At 49.0% G+C, this 20070-nt stretch overlaps 1 protein-coding gene across 1 annotated transcript in view; it reads right to left on the bottom strand.

The window, feature by feature from the left end:
- The window catches only part of CLEC16A (C-type lectin domain containing 16A), a 201540-nt gene that overhangs the window by 47028 nt on the left and 134442 nt on the right, over positions 1-20070 (bottom strand). Inside the window, exons 19-21 of the mRNA XM_025046098.1 lie at positions 4962-5113; positions 2495-2699; positions 632-799 (exon numbers count right to left, since the gene is read on the bottom strand). Of these exons, the coding sequence (XP_024901866.1) occupies positions 632-799; positions 2495-2699; positions 4962-5113 (525 nt within the window). The remainder of the gene's footprint in view (positions 1-631; positions 800-2494; positions 2700-4961; positions 5114-20070) is intronic.

Genomic DNA, 20070 nt, shown 5'->3' with positions numbered 1-20070 from the left:
GGAGAGCCTGCCGTTCTGGAGAAGCAGTTCTTTCTGCTCGGCCTTGCCAACCTTGAATTTTCTATACAAGTCTCCCTTTTGGGAGGGGGGAGGAGGGGGTCAGAGACGAGCTTTGGTGAAAGTGGGCAGAGAGGCTCCCGGATAGGAGACACGGGCAGCCAGCCGCCCGTGGGCAGCGGGGCCTTCTACTGAAGTCTCACTTCTTCAGGGGTTTGTCACAGGAACCACACACACTATCTCTTTCTAGTCATCCTACATGAAGGAGGAAATTACTCTCCCACAACCTCATTACTAATCATCTAAGTATTTCCAAGAAATTTCCAAGAAACTTCTTAGTCTTAATTCTGAGAAGTTCCTCCACATCCCCAACAAATCTCTGGAAAACCAAACCCGGGCAGTGGAACACCAAAGAGAAAGCCAGCATTTCTTTCCGGGACTTGTATTTAATCTTAACGCTATACTTTGATAAATTCTCAGAAATGTATCTGGTGCTTCCAACCGGCTGGATTTCTGAGAAGGGAGAAGCAGCTTACACAGGCTCAACAGAAAGAAAGGTCTGGAACCCCGTCCGCCGCCACCCTGGCCTAGCCAGGAGGGGGCCGAGCAGTCACACAGGGTGGGGCCGGCTTACCTGGCACCTTGTCCACGGACGCGAACACGGAGCGCTGCACTGTGGGGTCGCTGCTGCCCCGGCGGCACTGGTCGTAGAAGCGGAAAGGCAGGTGCTGGGAGGAAGAGGAGGAGCCGAGTCCAAAGCCTAGGACTTCGGTCGTTGGCTGGATCGGGAGGTCCAGGAGGGCTATGTTCAAACAAACCCATGGTCACACTCAGCGCGTGGGACAGGAGCGGAGGTGACGAGACTTTGGGTGGGGCGGCTGGAGCCGGGGTGGCTGTGGCTCTCCCGGGCACATCCCTTGGGTGATGCCAAGTACGCGGCTGGCAGCCTTGAGCTGGGGAGACCAGCACGATACCACAGGTCCCGCCTGAGGCTCAAAACACAGCCTGGCGAGGGGTTCACGGATGGACCAGGGCCAGGTTCCAACTGGGATCCTCGGCTTCCACGCGCAAAAGGCCAAAGCTCAGACTCAGGCGCAGTTTCAAGACCTGAGGTGAACGGGGCCAATTCTGCTCTGAGAGCTCACATACGTGCATGCACAGGGAAGAACGTGTGGGAGTGAGGATTCAGGCATCTGTGCATGCATATTTATGAGTGTGTGTTTATCTGTCACCATTGCATCCTCCTTTCCATAAACAAGTCTCATGATCTCGCAATTTGGAGGGGCTTTTAAAAATCAATGGAAGAAATATCCAAGGTGTTAGTTCTCACAGCCACTTTATGGCATAATTCTCAATTTTCAAATGAAATATTTAGCCTTCATGCCAGCTGTGAGAAATTGCTTTACATTAAAAAAAAAAAAAAAAACCTCCAAAAATAAATCTTGAAAGAAAGGACTGAATGATTTAAGCCACTTTGCACATTACAAAATGCTTCTGTAATGATTTCACAGGCCTAGTTTCAACCAAATGAGAAATAAGATGAGGACTATATGAGATGTGGGCCTGCACAAATCAACAGGGCCTGTGTGAGAAAGATCGGAATCCACACGTCCAGAAAGCCCGCCTTTCGATCTTTATTTTTAGGTAATCCCTTGAGAAAGCTCTCCTCCTCCCCCAGTGGGAAGCTTCTCAGAGACTACGCCAGAATGAACATCAGTGCCTGAACTCAAAGGCATTGGTATCTTGAGAGTGTGTCTATAATTTTAGGAGTTGATAGCATGATTTTTCCCCGAGGGTTGTGTGGGGCCTTCTGCCCTGGTGAACAGAACACCCTAACCGCAGTGCCTTATGTCTAAGAAAGGTGGGGCCTTCCTGACACTGGGCAGTATTGGGCCCCCTCACAAATCCCTGTGAAATGTGAAGTGACTTTCAATTTCGGGATCAGTCACGGCCCCTCACCAAGCTGGGAGGCGTCTCATGAGAGCTGGGAAGGGGCGGGATTTAGAATAAGAAGTTCTGCTTCTGGGTTCTTCCAACTAGCTGCCTGTGTGGCTTCGGGCAAGTCGCCAAGCCTCAGTTTACCCCTTCTATAAAATGGGCAGAACGGGCCCTGCAGATCTCAAGTGCTGTTTTACGGATTAAAGGCGGCAGAGGAATGTGAAGCATTCTGTAAACATAAGCGGGAAAGCATCTGTGCACAGGAGTGAGAACAGCTGTCCCACACTGACGCCTGACTGCGCGTGGCCACCTGCCCAGTAAGGAGATTTCTCCTCTTCCCTGCAGCTCCAGAAACCCTAGATATCAAACACCTAGGAAGTGGGAAGTTCCGAACAGATTCTCCATTGTCTCACCGAAACACAACTCCTGAACCATTCGTGCCCTCTTCTAGGGGAGTCATGGGGGTTCTCAAGGTCAATGTGAGAACCACGCAACTAGCCCTCTGGGGCAGTAGCACCCAGAGGGCTCAGGGGACACTCCGTCAGGACCAGCCACTCACCTGCTATCCTCTGCATCTTCATGCGCCTCGCCTGGATGCGGCCCTTGGCCAGGCGCTGCTTGGCGATGATGCAGCGGATGTGGTCTGAGAAGATGAAGGTGGCCTGGAGGATGGGGAAGGGCTTGGAGTGGGGGCTGGATGCAGGCTTGTGGATGGTGATATTCAGCGCACGGCTGTCGTCCTCCACACCAGTCACCTGCATGTCCTGCAGGGGGAGGAAGCCAAAGGAAGTGGTTTGTTAGGTTCAGGAGGAGGGCGGCTGCTCAGAAGCTGTGGGATCCACGTCTCATCTAGAAGATGCCCCCTGGTTTCCACTTTGCCTTCGCTCTGAGGGAGATCATCAGCCTCCCGAGCCTGAGAATCGGGGATGGACACAAACCTGGCCAGGCCCAGAGGGAGAAGACGTCGTGGGAAGCAGAGTGGTCAAAAGGAACGGGCGCTGGTTGTGGTGGTGGCAGTATGGTACTCGGTGGCACTTGTGACAGCCAGGGAACAAAGAGGTGCACTAGCCTCTTCCAGGGGCCATGGGGAACCCAATGGTCCACTCCAAAATTCTTCTGAGAAGCCACTGGTAACAGACCCAAATTCCTATGCCATCTGGCATGATCTCGGATATATTGGACCACTTTCTTCCTGTTTTTCTTAAGGGGGCATCGCTGACACCCATTTGTATGTCTCCGAAGAATTTCTGGTCCCGAAAAAAAAACCAACTCCAAGAAAGAGAGGGGAGGGCAATTTAGCAGATATCTGAAGACAGCTACATTTGAAAGGTGGAGAAGGAACTCAAGAATAGCAAGTATAATAACGACAAATTCAATCTAAAACCTCAGACTGGACTCTGGGTAAAGAATTTGCTTCCCACAAAGGTTTGAGGTGATTTAAGATAAAAGCCTGAGATGGGAGATAGACATGAACACAAGACATGCTAGAGGTGGTGGGAAAAACGTTGAAAAAGGCTCAAGAAGTAAGATGGTTGCTATTCGTAGGCATTACATTTGGCACAGGTTCTCTCGAAATAATACCTGCATTGAAATGATGCAGTGGGGATTAGATGAGATGTAACGCATTTAAAACGGAGAGGTTGGCACATAGTAACGGCTTGACGAATAGTGGCTATTGGAAGACCACCAAAAGAAAAGGTTTATGTGGCTTTCATTGTCTGAGAGAGGACATGTATTAGTCCTTTGAGGGAGAAAAACACTTTCCTGACACTAAATTCTAAAGGAAATTGATCATAAGCCTAGATAAATAAGAAGCACTAAGTCACCTAATGGACAACCGCTTACATAGAAGTCTTTTTATAAATGAAAGATTCTTCATAGAGTTGTTTCTTGTGTCACCCTCGGTAAAAGACATTTTTTTAAATGGAAATATCCTGAAAAGAGAGGAGGTTGGGGAAAAGGTTGCGATGGCATCTTCAAACGCACGGGTGGAGAGCAGCGTGGTGCCAGCAAATCACGCTGAGGAGAGGCGGATGTGGGTTGGCCTGAGCAAGGCACTGCCAGCAGCCAGGCCTGCCCGGCGAGGACACGGACTGCCTCAGAGCAGGGCAAGTCTCGGGCCTGGAAGAGTTTGCTGGATGTTCATGGACGGGGGGTCTGGTAGGAAGTGTGAGCTAGAAAGCTGTTTTCACCTCTTTTATTTCTACGCTTCGTTCAGCAAACCAGCTGGCATTAGTCACCTATCACAGAGACAAATGAGAAAACCCAAGCCCCGACTTGGCTTCAGGCAATTTAGAGTCCAGCTCTGCTGGAGAGGGGGTGAGGACAAGGGAACTCTCACACACTGCCAGCGGCAACGATCATTTCAGACAGGATTTTGGCAGTGTCTCTGAATACTGAAAGCGGGCACACCCCAACTTCTTGGGATCTGCTGAGGGAAACCCCTGCCGAAGCGCACAAGGAAGTAAGGCCAATTCTGTTCGCAGCAGCACTGCCTGTAAAGGTAAGAAGCTGGAAACGGCCGCAAGGCACCGGCTAAATATGCCTCGATATCTTCGGGTAGCTATTAAAAGAATACCAGTAAGTCTGCATATGCTGACATGGTCAGCTCTCCAAGACACATATTGAGTGAAAAAAACAAAGCTGAGAATACGTTCAATGTGACACTGTAAAAAATACACACCCATCTCCCCTCTCAAGTATACGTACGGTTTTTAAAAACAGCATGTAGTTATACTTATTTATGCATTTGGCAGACAACCAGGGAACCGGGAAGGATTACTAATAATGGGGGGAAGGGAGTGTAAAATTGGGTGTTGGTCAAAGAGGACTTGGCCTGCATCTGTGAGCTAGCTTAATTTTTTTCAATGATAAAACGTAGTCCTTGTGTCCCTAGAAATGAACTGTAAAAATAAAAAACATTTAAAAAAAGGAAACTGTAAAGGTGATACTCTTATGTGTGTGTGTGTGTGTGTGTGTGTGTGTGTGTGTGTACAGCCACCGAGAAGAGCATCTGCAGCTCTTACCTGTAGGAGGCCCGCGAACTTGACCACTCCCCAGCCAAGCCTGGACACGTCGGGCTCCACCAAACTCATCTGGTAAATATCGACAGCCAGGAACCGCTGGACCATGCCGCCATCCTTGGTGATCACCGTGCACGCGATCAGGTCGCTGTTGTCTGGGGGGAGGGACACAGAGAGCAGAATGAGGCGGAGTCCGGCTGCCCAGCCTGATGGAGACACTCGAGCTGCCTCGTGCTCTGCCGGGCAGCAGAGCCCGGTGGTCGGAGCCCAGGCTTGGAATCACACGCACATGGGTATGACGCCCTCCTCTGAGTTACACTGGGCAACTTTCTTTACCTCTCGAGCTTCGAAGCTCTCGTCTGAAAAATGGGGATAACATCCAGCCCTCTCTAAGCGCTATTTGTGAGGACGGATACGAGGTACATAAAGCATCAGTGCAATGCTTACTGCACGTCAGGGACTCAAACTGCAGCGAAAACAAACCAACAAACCAACGAACCAACAAACCGAGAATCTGTTTGCAGACCACTGGACGTTTGCGCTGTGATGGCGTTCGCCTAAAATCAGTAGTGATGGCGAGAGTTTCCTGCTCGGCTACAGAACCACCAAGCCCTCAAGCTGGTGTCCAGCAACTTGGAGCCAAGCTCTGCACTAGATGGTGTGTGATCCTGGGCAACACACTTGGCCCCTCCAGCCCACGGCTTCCCATTTGTAAAATGGGAATAATGTCCTCTATCGTGAGATGTTTGGTGCATTAAATGAGAACAGAAAGATAAAGCATTGAGTATGGGGTCCTCAGCGTATGTTGGGTCCCTTCTCTTACGTCAAAATTACCCCAATTCGAAGTCTAACTTAGTGCCTGTCCCGATGGCTACAAAATCATCAGAGTAATATAGGACCATTAAATCTACAGTCTGCTCTGAGTTTCCTTCAACGGAATCCTCTGCTACATGTTTTAAAAGAAATAGCTGAACCAGGAAACAACCTAAAAGACTCCAAATAGGGGAACAATTTGAGAATGACATTTTCCCCCAGCATATGGAAAATTATATACCCTTTTAAAAATGTTTAACCAAACTGTGAACAGTGGTTACCTATGGGGAGGGAAGTGAGAATTGAGGGTGGGGATGTGTATGTGAGGAATATAGATGGGAGAACTTGATTTTTGCTCTATATACCACTGTGTAGCTTGAAATTATTTTAAAATGAGAAAGTATTCAAGATGTACTTTTGAAACACATATTAAAAACTTAAGATAAATATCTTACTCGATTTTGATGTAAAAAGAAAAAAAAGATATCCCTACAAAGAAACACAGTGCAGAGAAATATACTAAAACCTTAAAAGAAGTCTCTGCTTAGAAGAACGGTAGGTGGTTTTCTTTTAAACAGTTTTATTGAGGCATAATTTATATGTCATAAAATTTACCCATTTTAAGAATAGTTTGTGTAAATTTACAGTTGTGCATTACTATGTTCCGGTTGTACAACACTTCCACCACCCCAGGAAGTCCTGTCGGGATCACTGTAACCTAATATTTGGCTTAAGTTTATTGGGGGGAGGGGGTAATTACACAGATGGTGTCAATTCTGGCCCCGAACACGTATGACAACAAATTTGGACTCAGGTGTTCACCAAGGTTTTCCCCGTTTTTACTTTTCATTTATATCTAAGGGATCTGAGATACATTTCTCCTCTCTCAGGTACTACCCGCTCCCGGCCCCCAATTTCACCCTCTGAGAGCATCCTCCATGTGGGGTTCCGGCTTCATGGGGATGACTTCCAGTCCATCCTCTTGGCTTTTCCAGCCTCGTGTTTCTGTCACTTCTCCTTAGCATATGACCATCCAGGAAAGACAGATGGCAAACACCAGCACCAGACAGGCTGAACTCTAGGACTCTACTTTCTTATTACCTAAGGCGAGAGAATCTTCCTCCCTTTCTCAATAATTTAAAAAGATTTCTAAAAACGGTTTTATCCAGAATTTCTAGTTCCACACTGGAAGACATCTAGTATTCTGTATTCTCAGAAATGCAAGCCCTTTCATCCTTCCTTTTCTTTCCCCTGTCTTCCCCTCCCCTCTCTAGACAGGACAGCTCTGCCTTCTCCTTTCCCACATTCATGAAGGGTGTGACCTGGAAAAGCAGGCCCGGCCATAGGTGTGGGTGTCAGTGGGGTGTGTCGTGAGCGTGGGGTTTGTTAGCAGGCAGCAGGCAACATCCCCATAAAGCCCAGCGGCCTCAGGGGCTTCGGGGGAAAAAAAGACCTACCACCTCCGCCACAAAGAACAGGAAAAGGAAGAACTAAACCCCAAAGCGGAACAACTATCAGAGATGCAATTGGGACATCAAAGCCCTGTGAGAGATTTCGTAAGAAAACTAAAAGCGACTTTCACCGTCTGGGAAGGAGGGAGACCTGGCTCTGCGGAACTCAGGGGGCAGTTAAGGAGAAGTGCAGCGGCTTCCGAGGACTCGAGGGAAGGGCGTGTCCTTCAGAGATCAAGGGGATGCTGGTGGGGTGACTCCTTCACCACCTTGGCCCTCTCCTGCTCTGCCCTGGGGGAGAGGGGTCATTTTGTCACAGTGTCTTAGACAGAAGGGGACCCAGGAAAGAGCTGCTGAATGGAACCCAATTTTGCCTATTGCCTTCATGCAGATACCTGTGAATGTCACTCTGAGCCAGGGGGAGCCATGCCAGGGGATGAGGTACCAGGAGGGACTCGGGCACATGAGAGGACCTGGAGGCTGGCAGCTACGTTGGGATGTGTGGCGGCCTCATGAGCTTCCCTGTCTTCTTCTCAGGACTGCCCTGTGGCCAGGGAAGGCCAGTGTAGGTGACAGTTCCATACACTGGCACTAAATCTTGCTGCCTATCTGAATCTCCCAGGTCTTTCTTCACCATCCTCATTTCAAAAGGGGTGGGACCTAGCACGCTATTAAAAAAATTTACAGAAAATTGTCTGAAGACAACGTGGGAGGATATCCATATGACCTCAGTGGCAGGGAAGGGCTTCTTTAAGAAGAAATGAGAATCAGCACACCAAGTAAATATAAGATTGATAAACTGACTCCATCGAAATTAAAATTTAACTCATATGCAACAAATGACTTTATAAACAACTAGTCTAGGGGAAATATTTGCAAAATATCTCTAAGAGGCAAAAGATGAATAAAGCAGCAAATAAAGCAGTGAATGGCCCCCACAGGCCATTCACAGACAAGAGAATAGGAACAGCCACTAAACACACACAAAGGTGCTCCTTCTCATGAGAAATCGAGAAAAAAATTAAGACAAGATACCATCTTCTGCCCATGGATTGGCAAAAACAAAAATGTCTGATGACGTCAGGTATTGGTGAGGACAAACGAAAACTGACATTCTCAAATGCTGCTGGTAGGAGAATCAATTAACGTAGCCACTCTAAAGAGCAAATTAGCATTATTTATTAAAACTGAAAGTTTCACACCGTATGACCTGGCAATTGGTATGTTCCTAAGAAAAACACATCTGTGGGCCAAGAGACACAAACGAGGATGTTGGCGGCAGGATTTGGGTCTGTAATGTCCCAAAATAACAGAGAAAAGCCTAAAAAAAAAGTGTACGTTCTTTATTCAGTGCAAAGCCATATGGCAACAACAAGGAATGAGTTAGATCTTGAGCTATTTCACGAATATACTGTTAAGTGGAAAAAGCATTTGCAGCCTGACACACGCCGTGTAACATAATTCTTGTAAAATGAAACCACATAAAACGATACTACACATTTTCTATGGGTTCAAGCATGTGGATGTAAAAGAAAAATCTAAGAAAATGTCTGGTGAGTGCACAGTGATACCTGGTTTTTTTTGGGGGTGGGGTAAGAGGTGAGATGGAGGCTGCGGGGTCAAAGTCATTTTAGTTATCATGCTATGTTCCGATTTTGCTAAAGGAAATGAGGTATGTTATGTGAGTATCTAAAATTAAATAAAGAGAAAAGTGAACCTCTTTCCACACTCATACACGAAGGGCCTTAGGTCCTCTCGGGCCCAGGCAGGGTAAGGGGAGCAGCGCCGGGCCATGCTGCTGGCCAGCAGGCTCTGCCTGATCCCTAGGGCTGCGATAATCATCTCAAAAAGGCAAGAAGCTGAGGGCTCTCCCACAGCGCCTATCGGTACACAGGTGTGCACGTTTCTAAACTGGCCAGGGGTGTGAGCTGCAGAATTCTGGTGCCCAGTTCAACAAACACGTGGGTGTCAGGAGCTGGACTAGGGAACCAGGCCCAGAAGAATGAGGTTTGGATCTGTGCAAGGGGCTCGGGGGCCGGCAGGGATGCTGGGGCAAGGACCACAAAACCTGTGTGGACCAAGTCTCCATCCAGGCATCCTACGGGCAGAGCAGGTGGGGTGACAGATGTCTCCTCTGCTCCCCAGGACCACAAAGGTGTGGCATGCCTCCCAAAAGAACCTAACTCCTGGGAGAGGTGACAAGTCCCTCCTGGTTCTAGGTACTGCCTTTGTTTTATTTACTTGAAAGGAGAGATTTGCCATTCTATCTTACTCGAAAATATTAAGCTTATCAAACTTTGAATAGATAACTCCTTCCTATCTTCCCCTTTAAAAAAGTATGAAATTTTATACAGCAGATGCTAAGTCTCCCCAGAGGCAACCACTGTGCGAATTTCTTGTTATCCATCCACTATGTATTTCCAAGGGTGCGTGTAGGTATGTTCTTTCCACCTTGTCTTTCACAAACGGCGGCATGTCATACCCTCTGTGTTGTAGTTTGGTCACTTAACCACGCGTCTTGGCGACCTATCAACACACAGGGACCCTCCTCACTCTTTTTCAGAGCCACACCCTCCCCCACTGTGGGGATAAGGAAGAGATTTAACAGCTCTCAGCTGATGGAACATTCTCATTCATCTGCGCATGTGAGAGTAAATCTTTGGGAGTGAGGTAGAGCTTGTGCCTGATTTTTCTCTTGAAAGCACTGTTCTACTAAAAGTAATTTCAAAAGGAAACTTCATATCACTGCCATGAATGAAATATTAGAATTCCTTAGAATAAATAAGGTGACCGTGAAAATAGACTTAAAAGACCACTTTATTAAGTTGTAGCCTAAAGACTGCTCTTCTGATAAAAAGGGAGCCCCGAGTTCAGAGAAGTTCGAAGACAAACTAGTATCAACCAGAGACATTCTCCGTGATGCAACGGAAAGGACCAGAGGGGACCGGAAATGGGTTTTCTTATGGACCGTACTTTCCAAAGATGGCCATGTGCTCCCTTGGAGTGTGACCTTGACCCTCCTCCCATCAAGTGGTGGGGTTTATGTCCTTTCTCCTTGAACCTGGGTGGGCCTCTATGATTGCCTAGACCAAGAGAGTATGGTAGAAGTGATCCTAGATGATTTCTGAGGCAAGGTCATAAAAATGCTCTTGGAACCTATCCACCATGCTGTGAGGAAGCCCAAGCCGCCATGGAGACACCCGCTGAGAGAAGCCAAGGCCCCAGGCTCACAGCCAGTCCCAACCTGCCAGCTCCCAGTTCATCCTCTAGTCCCCAGCTGAACCACTCCAGCAGATGCCACGTGCAGCAGAGATGAACTATTCCCACTGAGCCGGGGGCAAATTATAGATCTGTGAGCAAAATGAATGACTGTAGTTGTTCTTCTATGTCACTAAATTTTAGATGGTTTGTTACTCAGAAATAGGAAACTTTATCAGTGACGTATTGTAATTCATTGTAAATCAGTGCTGTGTCCAAGGACACTTAACGTTCTAAAATTCTTTCAACGACACCCAGGGGCTGCACGCCACAGTGTGGAAGCCTGGCTTGGACGAACAGCTCAGGGCTGGCGATTTGGGATACACAAAAGGTCCTACAGTGTTTAGCAGAAGGAAGGAAAAGGAGTGTAAGCATTTTCCAACAGAAGTTTAAGATGCTGTGAGAGAGGAGAAGGAAAGGAAAAAGCATGAAAGAGCGACTTGACCCTGACGTGCAGAAGCAGGGCGACTTGGCCTGGAAAAAAGCATCTTGGGCTTTGGAGCCATGGAGACCAGGGTTCGAATCCCAGCTCTGCCATTAAGACCGGTACGACTCTGGACAAGCCACTCCCCCGAGTCTCAGGTTCCTCATGTATAAAACTAAGACCCAATCCCCTCAGGACCCTCCGGGGGACTTGAGAGCGCCCTGGAGCTGTGCCTGGTGCAATGTGTGGCAAGCAGCACGATCGCAGGCTCTGTGGGCTTCAGCAGCAGTGGCTAACGAAGGGCCCTGCTTTTTGGGGCCATGACTCTATCATCGGAACCTTCTGCCTGAGGTGAAGCCATGCTTTCTAAAGGCAGGCTCCAACCTAAGCAAGCCTCTACAGAGGGAGAAAATGATTCATGGTTTTTGGTTGTTTCTCAGAACTTCTGTGGGGTCACGGAGTTCTGACCCCACCCCTGTGGCTGCCCCACCGCCCAGTCACGCTCCACCACATATACCCATGTTGGCCTCTCCTGCACTCCACTTACTCCCTCCCTCCTGGTTGAGGCCTGCTCCCTATCTCACCGTGACCCCAAGAAGGCAGGGCCCTGACCTGTCTCCTTCACTGCTGCACCCCCAGGAGGACTTGAGAGCAGCCTGGAGCTGTGCCCAGTGCAGTGCCCGGTGCAATGCCCGGTGCATGGGCAGTGGCACGTGCTGAAGAAGTATCTGTCACTGGATGGAGGGATGCTAATGTTTTCTGGTCCTCTCATCTGGAGGCAAAGGACCATTCGACAACCAGCTTTTCGGCCCTGGGCTGCAAACTTCCTCCACAGTTCCCTCTGACAGGCTGTAGCTCATTACTGAGCTATAACTGGGGCTGATTGACTTTTGCTGTATTTAAACGATCCCTTCGTAGTAAAATATGGTACCAATACCGTAATTTAATTCTTGGCAGTGGTGGCTCCACCTATATCCAGCACTGAAGTCTTTATCTTTATCCTCACAGTGAGATTTCTAGGCCAGCTGAGTTCCAGCGCTTTGAAATCCGATACTGTGGGCTGTAGGGCCAACTCTTGGGCCTCCACCGCTGGAGTGCAGATTAGCAACTCTGTAAACACGGCCTGGTCTCTCAGGCACATGTTGTTAATCAGAGGTCGGGAGGCCCCGGGAACAGGGTCCACTGACTCCCTGAGAAAGGCGGGCTCACTCTGGGATGTAAGACACCGGGCCCACAGGAAGACTGCACCGCTGACAAGACTAGAGTTCCTCTGTCATCAGAAAGGCACATGACTCCTTTTACCAGTAACGAGTGGTCCCTGCCCCTTCTGCATCCGGGGGCAGACTGGTCTCTACTCTAGGGGTCCCCAGGCACGCCAGGGATTAGTGAGGGAGATTGCAGCAGCCTTGCGGGGCGAGCTAAGATAAGGGGAACGCTAACTTTACCCGAAGTCGGTGGCCCCGTCCTGTGGGGACCCGGTGCTGTTTGGAGCTTTGGTTCTCTAAAGCCATGTACTGAAAGATCGCCAGGGCTGAGTTTTTGGATAGGGGACCCCCGCCCGCCTCCACCAGTTTACGACTGCTGCTGACACCGTGACCAACCTCTATCGTGTGCTTCTGTGTGCCAGGAGCTGCGCTGCTGCTTGACATGTTTGGGACACCATGAGGTGGGTTCACTGACTCCAGAGGACACAAACTGTGGGATGTCAAGTAATTTCCCCAAGGGCACATCATGGATAACAATGTGGTGAGGGACAGAGCCAGAGCGAACGGGTGACCTTCATGCCATCCAGAACAAGCTGACCGTAACCTGGGACCTTGTGCTCCGGGTGGGGCCAGAGAAAGAGGACCGACCCTCGTTTGCTTCAGAGATGGGGGCTGGTTCTGGCGGGGGGACAGTCACATGACCTAAGCTCTCCACAGGCAGACCCCAGGGGTTTTGATCTCAGGGTGCCTGACAACACAGAACCACCTGTATGCTCCTGGGCTGGCCTTGGCAAGGTTCTCCTTCGCCGGGCACGTGGTGGCCCCTTCCAGTACCATAGAGGGACAGATCCTCTGCCCTCACAGAGCCTTCAGACCAGTGGACGGATGGCAGCCCTTTGGAGCTGTCCGACACTGGGCACTAGCTGGGTGAGACAGAGAAGGCACTCTGGTACTGAACACAGCCTCACCGGTGACTCCAGGGAGAAGCAGCGTGGCACAGCTCTCTGATGACAGGATGCAGCTGAAGGGAGAGGCCTTAACTGACCAGTAAGGCGTGGCTGAGAAGTGACTGATGAATCACTGGGCACCAGTAGGCTCTCTGGAGGGCTCCGGAGCGGGAGAGGCAAGCATAGGCGGTGCAAGGTAGTCAATCAGAAGCCCAGCAGGAAAGTGCAATCCATCTTCCAGATGTCATCACTCTATCAATAACTACTACAAGAACGAAAATGATAGCCGTTCTGGGGCGTAAGAAAGTTACTCACACACGTTTCCTTGTGCGCTACCCCAAATGCATTGAGAAGGAAGCCTTGTGCTGATTCAAACGCAACCGGCAGAGCTGGAGTGACAGGGAGCCTGGTCAGTCGGATCCACCACAGGAGAAGGGTCTTGTACAAGTGACGCCCAGACCCTCTCCAGCCTGATTAATATCAGTGGGGAGACTCCACGCAAAGCCCATGACATTCGAAAGTCAAAACAAGAAAAAGATCCGGTTGCTCCTGCTCAGGGTGTGAACCAGCACTCAATTAGGCTGCCGCTTCTCCTGACGGTCAAATCAATCCTTCGAAGAAAATTAAGTAACCATTTCTCCATCAACCCGGCAACAGCTTATAGGTTATTTGCTGCAAGTAGCAATCAATTACTTTGTCTTCTTTGAAGCTCCCTAAAGCCTTTCTTCCCAGCACAGCACACGGGTAGGTGTAAAGCACATTTCCTGGATGGAGAGCAGGTCTTGTCACATTTCTAGTGCCAGGCATACAGGGCAGTCCCGCCAAGAATAAAGGGAAAAAAAAAAATGTACTGGTGTTGTTCCTCGAATTTGCAAGGGGAACAACAATTAGGGATGTAGATATTAGGAGATGGGCTGAAATCCAATCATCCAGGGAAACTGTGACCTAGTGCTCGGTTCCAAGATTTAAACCAAGGTCACCGGGGCTACCCAACGGCTGCCACGCTGGCGATCTGGCCCTTGACCACCTCTCCTCTTGGCCCCACCCACGGCTCCTAGAGCTCCATGCTCTCTTAACACATTCCAACTCCACTTCCCCACCTGACACTGGAGACATGCTGGGAACAGTCCCCAGCCAGGCCTGAGGGCTGGCCGCCTGGAGCTGCAGCCCCATTCTCTGGTCGTGTTGGCCCTGCATGCACTGATTTCGCTTGGGTTGCCTCCTCTGTAGGCCGAGGTAATAAAATAACAATGACTTTATGGCTCTACTTCATGATATGCATGTTGATATAGTTGGGGAGAAGGGCACCGATGTCAGCAATTTACTCTGCAATGTACCAAAAAGAGAGGAAAAAAAAAAAAAAAGAAAAAAGAAAAGATGGGTTGATGGCCGAATAGAGGAAGAGAACTAGAAAAATGTCAGTGGTGGATGTAGATGGTGGGCACGTGGGTATTCACTGTACATGTCATTCGCCTGATTGATGCTTGAAATTTTCCAAAATGAAATGTTGGGGAGGGGGGAACTGACCTCCTAGGGTTGTCGTGAAAGTCAACGCCAGTAACACAGCAGCGTGCATGACACGCGGGTGCCGGGCGATCACTGGTACCTGCAAATGTGATGATTAAGTCTCTGGTCTTCTTTATATAACCGCTTTGTGTGATTACTACAAGATTTTCTTGCTGTGAAAATCTATTTGGTTCCTGAATTTGAATAAAAGGAATTTTTACAGGAAGAGTTTGGATGTGGGGGGATACCCGTAAGTGCTCTTTCTAGCACCTCTTAATATTGCAAAATCTTAATGTCGCCCAGTGGATTCTGGGGCCACCAAGGACACTATATCGACACTCGCTTTGTTGGTAGGGGTGGGTAAGTCTGTCATTTGTGCATTCAGCCATTATTCAAGCAGATATTGTGTGATGGGTCGGTGTCTTGATGACTGTTAAATGACCCAGGCTCAATAAATAACTAGAGGAAAGGCACTGGTGCCATTTCCAGGTGAGAAACCTAAGGCTCGGGCAGGCCAGGAACCTTGTCCAGGTTCCCACAGGCTGGGGATAGTGCTGGGCTTGGGCTCAGCACCACCTCCATCCAGAAGAGGGGTTTTCCATGGCTACTTCCTTTCTCTTGCTTAAAATGCAGATGCTATGACTAGTGAAATGATGTGACTGACTGTCACAATGCAGCCCAGAAAACCCGCCATGTCTTCACCTTTTCCCCTTGGAAAATTTGATGAGACTTTCTTCTTGGGAGAACAAAGAGTGAGAATGACTTTTCCTGTCCCCACATGTCTGGACATGTGTGGGGCAGCTCTCTCTGACTGCTCAAATCTACATTGAGATGGGTGACTTGCAAAAGCCTTATTCCTTGTTCCTTCTTTGCACCAAACAAAGTTCACCGATAGACAACTGGGTGAAAATGTAATTACCAGAAACGGAATCCAAATGCGCAGCAATTCCAAGTAGAGCCTGGCATATCCCCTTATCAAGTGACACACAGCTTGCCACAGAAGGCACAGCAATCTGATCTTTATAATGCATTGGTGACCACACTTATCTCTACACTCGCTCTCCCCAGAATGCCACATTTGCATAGTACATTGCATAATTTCCTCTCTGAAAATGGCCCTGTTTAGCATGAGTAAATAAAGTTACCTAACTCTGAGGCAGCTGAATGGAATACTTGAGATTTCCAAGAAAAGATTTGAATACCTAAGTTCTTCACTATGGACTGCAAGATGGTCTGACACAGGATGACTTTCAGTCAGCTCCCTCCCTCCTGCTACTCAGCAGCCCAGCGTCCGAGGGTAGAGGATGTCCAGGTCTTCAGAAGCCCACGTAGCCCCCCTACCCGGCCCCTCATGATTTCTCTGCTCTGGGCCCCTCCAAAGGATGCGGTCAAGCCCACCTGGGCCTGGATCAAGGCCTGCTTTTTTCCCTTCCTTCTTTTATTCCTCCCCCTGTCTCTCCAGCCAGTATTTGCCTGCTGGCTACTAGGTACCGGGGACTGGGCCGCAGGGATGAAGGAGGTAGACACGTTCCTGCTTTGGGTGACCTTTCTAAGCCTCGGTCTCCTTATCTGAAAAATGGACACACTACTTACTTCATAGGGATTCCGTGAGGAGCAAATGTGATGAGATGCAGAAAAAGCCCGTGATTTTTCTTTACAGGGGTCTTGCGGGCACATGTCTCCTTTCTCCTTCTGGAGAGAAGGTTCTTGAAGATAGGACCAACTCTTCCCTTGGATTTCTTTTTTAAGACACTTCATCAGGAAAGCGCACACGGGCATTCCAGAGAGCGGATCCTGCCCAGGGAATTCTCCCTTTTTGGGTGGGGGAGGGAGGGGTTCTGCCTGGGAGAGAATACCAGCTAGAGAGTTTTCCCCAAGTGTCAAAACCCCCAGGGTTTATACCGCTAACAACACCAGAAAAGGCATATGTGGGTGCCGACAGGCATCTGCAGGGGGTCTGTGCACCCCCCGAGGCTGGCTAGATTGCAGGGAGAACTCTGCTCACTGGCTCTGGCATAGGCCTTTGAGGCCCCTCTCGGGTGGGGAGTGTTCTCTCTGCTAATGTCTAACCTGGACCCTCCTCCTGTGATAGGCCAGTTGGTGGAAGAAAACAGCTTTGTAGATAGACCCACTTACAACCACTGTCCCCCTCACTGTCCCAGACTTTTCGTTCAGGCATTTCCATGGCACTTTGCCATATGCCTGGCAAAGGAGGCCACAGGGACGGGCAAGGAGCACCTTCGGGACATCCTGTTTAGTGGGGAGACCAAACAAGTAACAAAGTGTGACAATGGCCACAGCAGAAGAAGACCAAGGGGCTGTAGGAGGCTGGAAGAGGGGCCCTCGACACAGCTGGGGGGTCGGGAAGCCTTCCTGCAGGGGGCGACATCTTAACTGAATCCTGAAAGAAGCCTAGAAATTGGCCAAGCGGAGGACGGCGGCACTTCAAGCCACTGTCCCTCTCAAGAGGGCTCACGGGCTCCCCTCTGATGCCCCCTTGCATGTGACCCTGGCCCAGCACTAGCCTCCTATTTTCCACCAACCCTTTGGGGTTGCAGGCTCCTTGCCTCACTTTGTTCGGAACAGCTCCCCCTTGTCCGTCACTTGGGTCTTCCCTCGACGTCTGTCCCTTCCCTGGGTCTTCCCTGCTGAGGCAGCACAGTTTCATGGTGAAGAGCACAGGTGAGGGGACAGATGGCTCGGGGTGGGACCTCTGCATGCTGCCACCTACCCTCAGGTCCTCAGGGACCTCATGCAGCAAATGGGGGTGACAGTACCAGTACTTTCCCTCCAGGGCTGCTATGAACACCAAACCACATTCATGAAGGGCTAGAGTGGCACCTGGCAATTAGGAAAAACAGAAGTTCTCTGAATTCAGCTCAGCAAGAGCAAGCAGGGCTTGGTGAGAACAGTGAGCCGAGCGTGAGAAGAGGCCCGGGTCTGAGTCTCGGCTGGGCACTGACAAGGCTGCGTGGCCTTAGTCTAGGCAACTGACCTTTCCGGATGGGCCTCAGTTTCCTTATCTCTCTCAAACGAAGAGGTTGGGACTAAACCACATGCCTCTTTTCTGATGGGAAAGAACGTCTAAATTTCATACCAGGGGACACATTTATGGCTAGTTGGCAGAAATTAGTTCACAGAGTGAATGCTTACCGGCATAGCAGTCTGATTTTTAATTAGATTGTGGGAATTCAGTATACTTCAAACATTAACAGTAAAATATGGGAGACCTCTGGTGGAGACAAGCCATACCTTTGGGCTTAAACAAAAGCTGTATACTTCATACACCAAATCGCCTGCTTTATGTTCCTGATCTTTTCTGCTCAAATTGAGTGTCAATAAATGTTTGGCACTGGAACAAAACTTCCAAAGCATGATTTAAAGTGGTATGGTTAATATGAAACTAAATCTTATCAGCCTAACTCTTTACAATCCTCCACACCCAATCAGAAGTCCTTCTTTAAATTACTAAACTATGTTGCAAACAAGATAAAAATCGAGAATCTCAACTATTTTTCCGAGTTTTTTTTTTCTTTTAAAAATGAACTTGAACATGAAGTCCTCTATTAAATTCACGAGAAAAGAATAAGAAAGGGAACTCCATGGATTCATTCATTTTACTTTAGTCGTTCGAGGCGGTGGGTCCTCACAGAGCCTTCTGAAGGATGTGCTGAAGACAGCAAGGGGAAAGCATGAGTCGTGGGCCGGAGACATGGGAGAACACGTGAATTTGGGAAAGTTCTGTCCTTCGGTGGGGCCGAAGTATGTGACAAGGCAGCGAGGGCTGGTGGGGGGTGAGGCGCAGAGGCTGGGGACCCGTCAGTACCGGCTGTTTATTCAAGCCATGCCAAGTTGTAGAAACAGATGCCCAGGAACTGCGGACCAAGGGAAGGTTGTCATGGCAACTAAAGTTTTTGCCTGTGGTTATTTACTAAAACTAAATTCGGGTCTTTAATTGGAAGTTTATAATTAAGACCCACACTGCAACTTATGCTATACATGAAAAAGGGTTTGCTAAGGATATGAAACAAATGAACGAGAGTTCCCAATCATTCCTTATTTATCAATTTAACAAATGTTTACTGTGCCTCTGCTATGTGTCAAGCACAGTCCCAGGTACTAAGGATGCAGGAGTGAAAAAGAAGGTCCCCACCCTCATAGGGCTCACAGTCTAGTAGATGCAGACAGACTATAAACAAAGAACTTAAATAAATCTATTTGTATAAATTATGCTAACACAATGGGAAGGCAATGCTTTACCTGCTCATAAGGAAATTCTTTACAAAAGTTCATTTGCAAATCCTGCCAATAAAGAGACTGGTTTAGAAAGTTCCATTTGCAAATCCTGCAAAAAGACCTTTTCAAAAGTTCCATCTGCAAATCTATGCTAATTTTAAATAATAACAGTTACAGTTTATTGAGTATTTCAGTAAGCTCCTGGCTCTGTGCTAAGCACTCAAATCAATACAGTGAAGAAGGTACTGTTGGCTGCAGGTTCCAGATGAGAAAAGCAAGAACCTTCCCCCGCTACACACACCAAGGGTCATTTACTTGCCCGATGTTGTGCCCTGCTGTGACTTTCAGTAAGGTCAATTCTCAGGGCCCCAGGCAGGAAATACCCATTGTGAGTCAGGTCTAAGTTCCTCCATACACTTGAAACCCAACCCCAGTCCCATAGATAGATCCTGTGGGTCACACACTACATTAAGTTAGATGAATCCAAACCAGCCGGGAGAATGATGTTTGACTGCCTGTCTTAAGACATCACGACATTTTGACCACGAGCGCTAGGACAGGATGCTGTCTGACTGCCTCTGCTGAAACTCAGCTGCGTTCAGAGCAAGAGCTGGGGGTGACTTCACTTTGGCCGGGCTGCGTGAACATCGCTGCCTTCAGCTGCTTGCTGATTTCTTGGCAGAGAAAATCCCCCCACAGGGAAAGAAAGGAAAAGATTAAAGAGAGACAGAGACGTTGGCAGAAGAGTAGGAGGAAATGATCTGTGGCGGTGAAGCCCAGACTCTGAGGAGCTGAGTGCCCTGCGCACCTGCCTCCCTGCTACAGCGCGACCTGCACTGAGAAGCCCGCGCCTGCTCGAGCGTGTGCACGGCGCACGTTTGCAGGGCTAGGACGCCACAGAGTCCTATGTCCCGGGCACAGAGAAAGAAAAGAAAAGGCGGGCACTGCTTTCTTTATGTGAGAGCTAAAGGAACCTTTATGTCAGGTTGTCCACTAATAAATAAGAGCAAGGCACAGGCAGAGGGAGGAAGATGGCCAGGTCCCCGGATGCGACTCTGGCTGGACAAGAATCATGAGCCCCATTGTTTCTGCTTTCTGCCATGGGCTGGGTGCTCACCCACGATGCAGGCTCTGGGCCTCCACTTTTCCATCTGTAAGCAGGGGGTGATCACAGTACTTAGCTCCCAGATACTACGGATGAATAAGGAGAGTCGGTGCCTAGTAAACATTCTTGTCATCACCACTGCTTCACCTGCCTCCGGGCCACAGGTG

This window comes from Pteropus alecto, unplaced genomic scaffold (assembly GCF_000325575.1).
Source record: "Pteropus alecto unplaced genomic scaffold, ASM32557v1 scaffold34, whole genome shotgun sequence".
Classification (NCBI taxonomy): domain Eukaryota; kingdom Metazoa; phylum Chordata; class Mammalia; order Chiroptera; family Pteropodidae; genus Pteropus; species Pteropus alecto.
The sequence above is the reverse complement of the archived record's forward strand: the minus strand, read 5'-3'. Positions and strand labels throughout refer to the sequence as shown.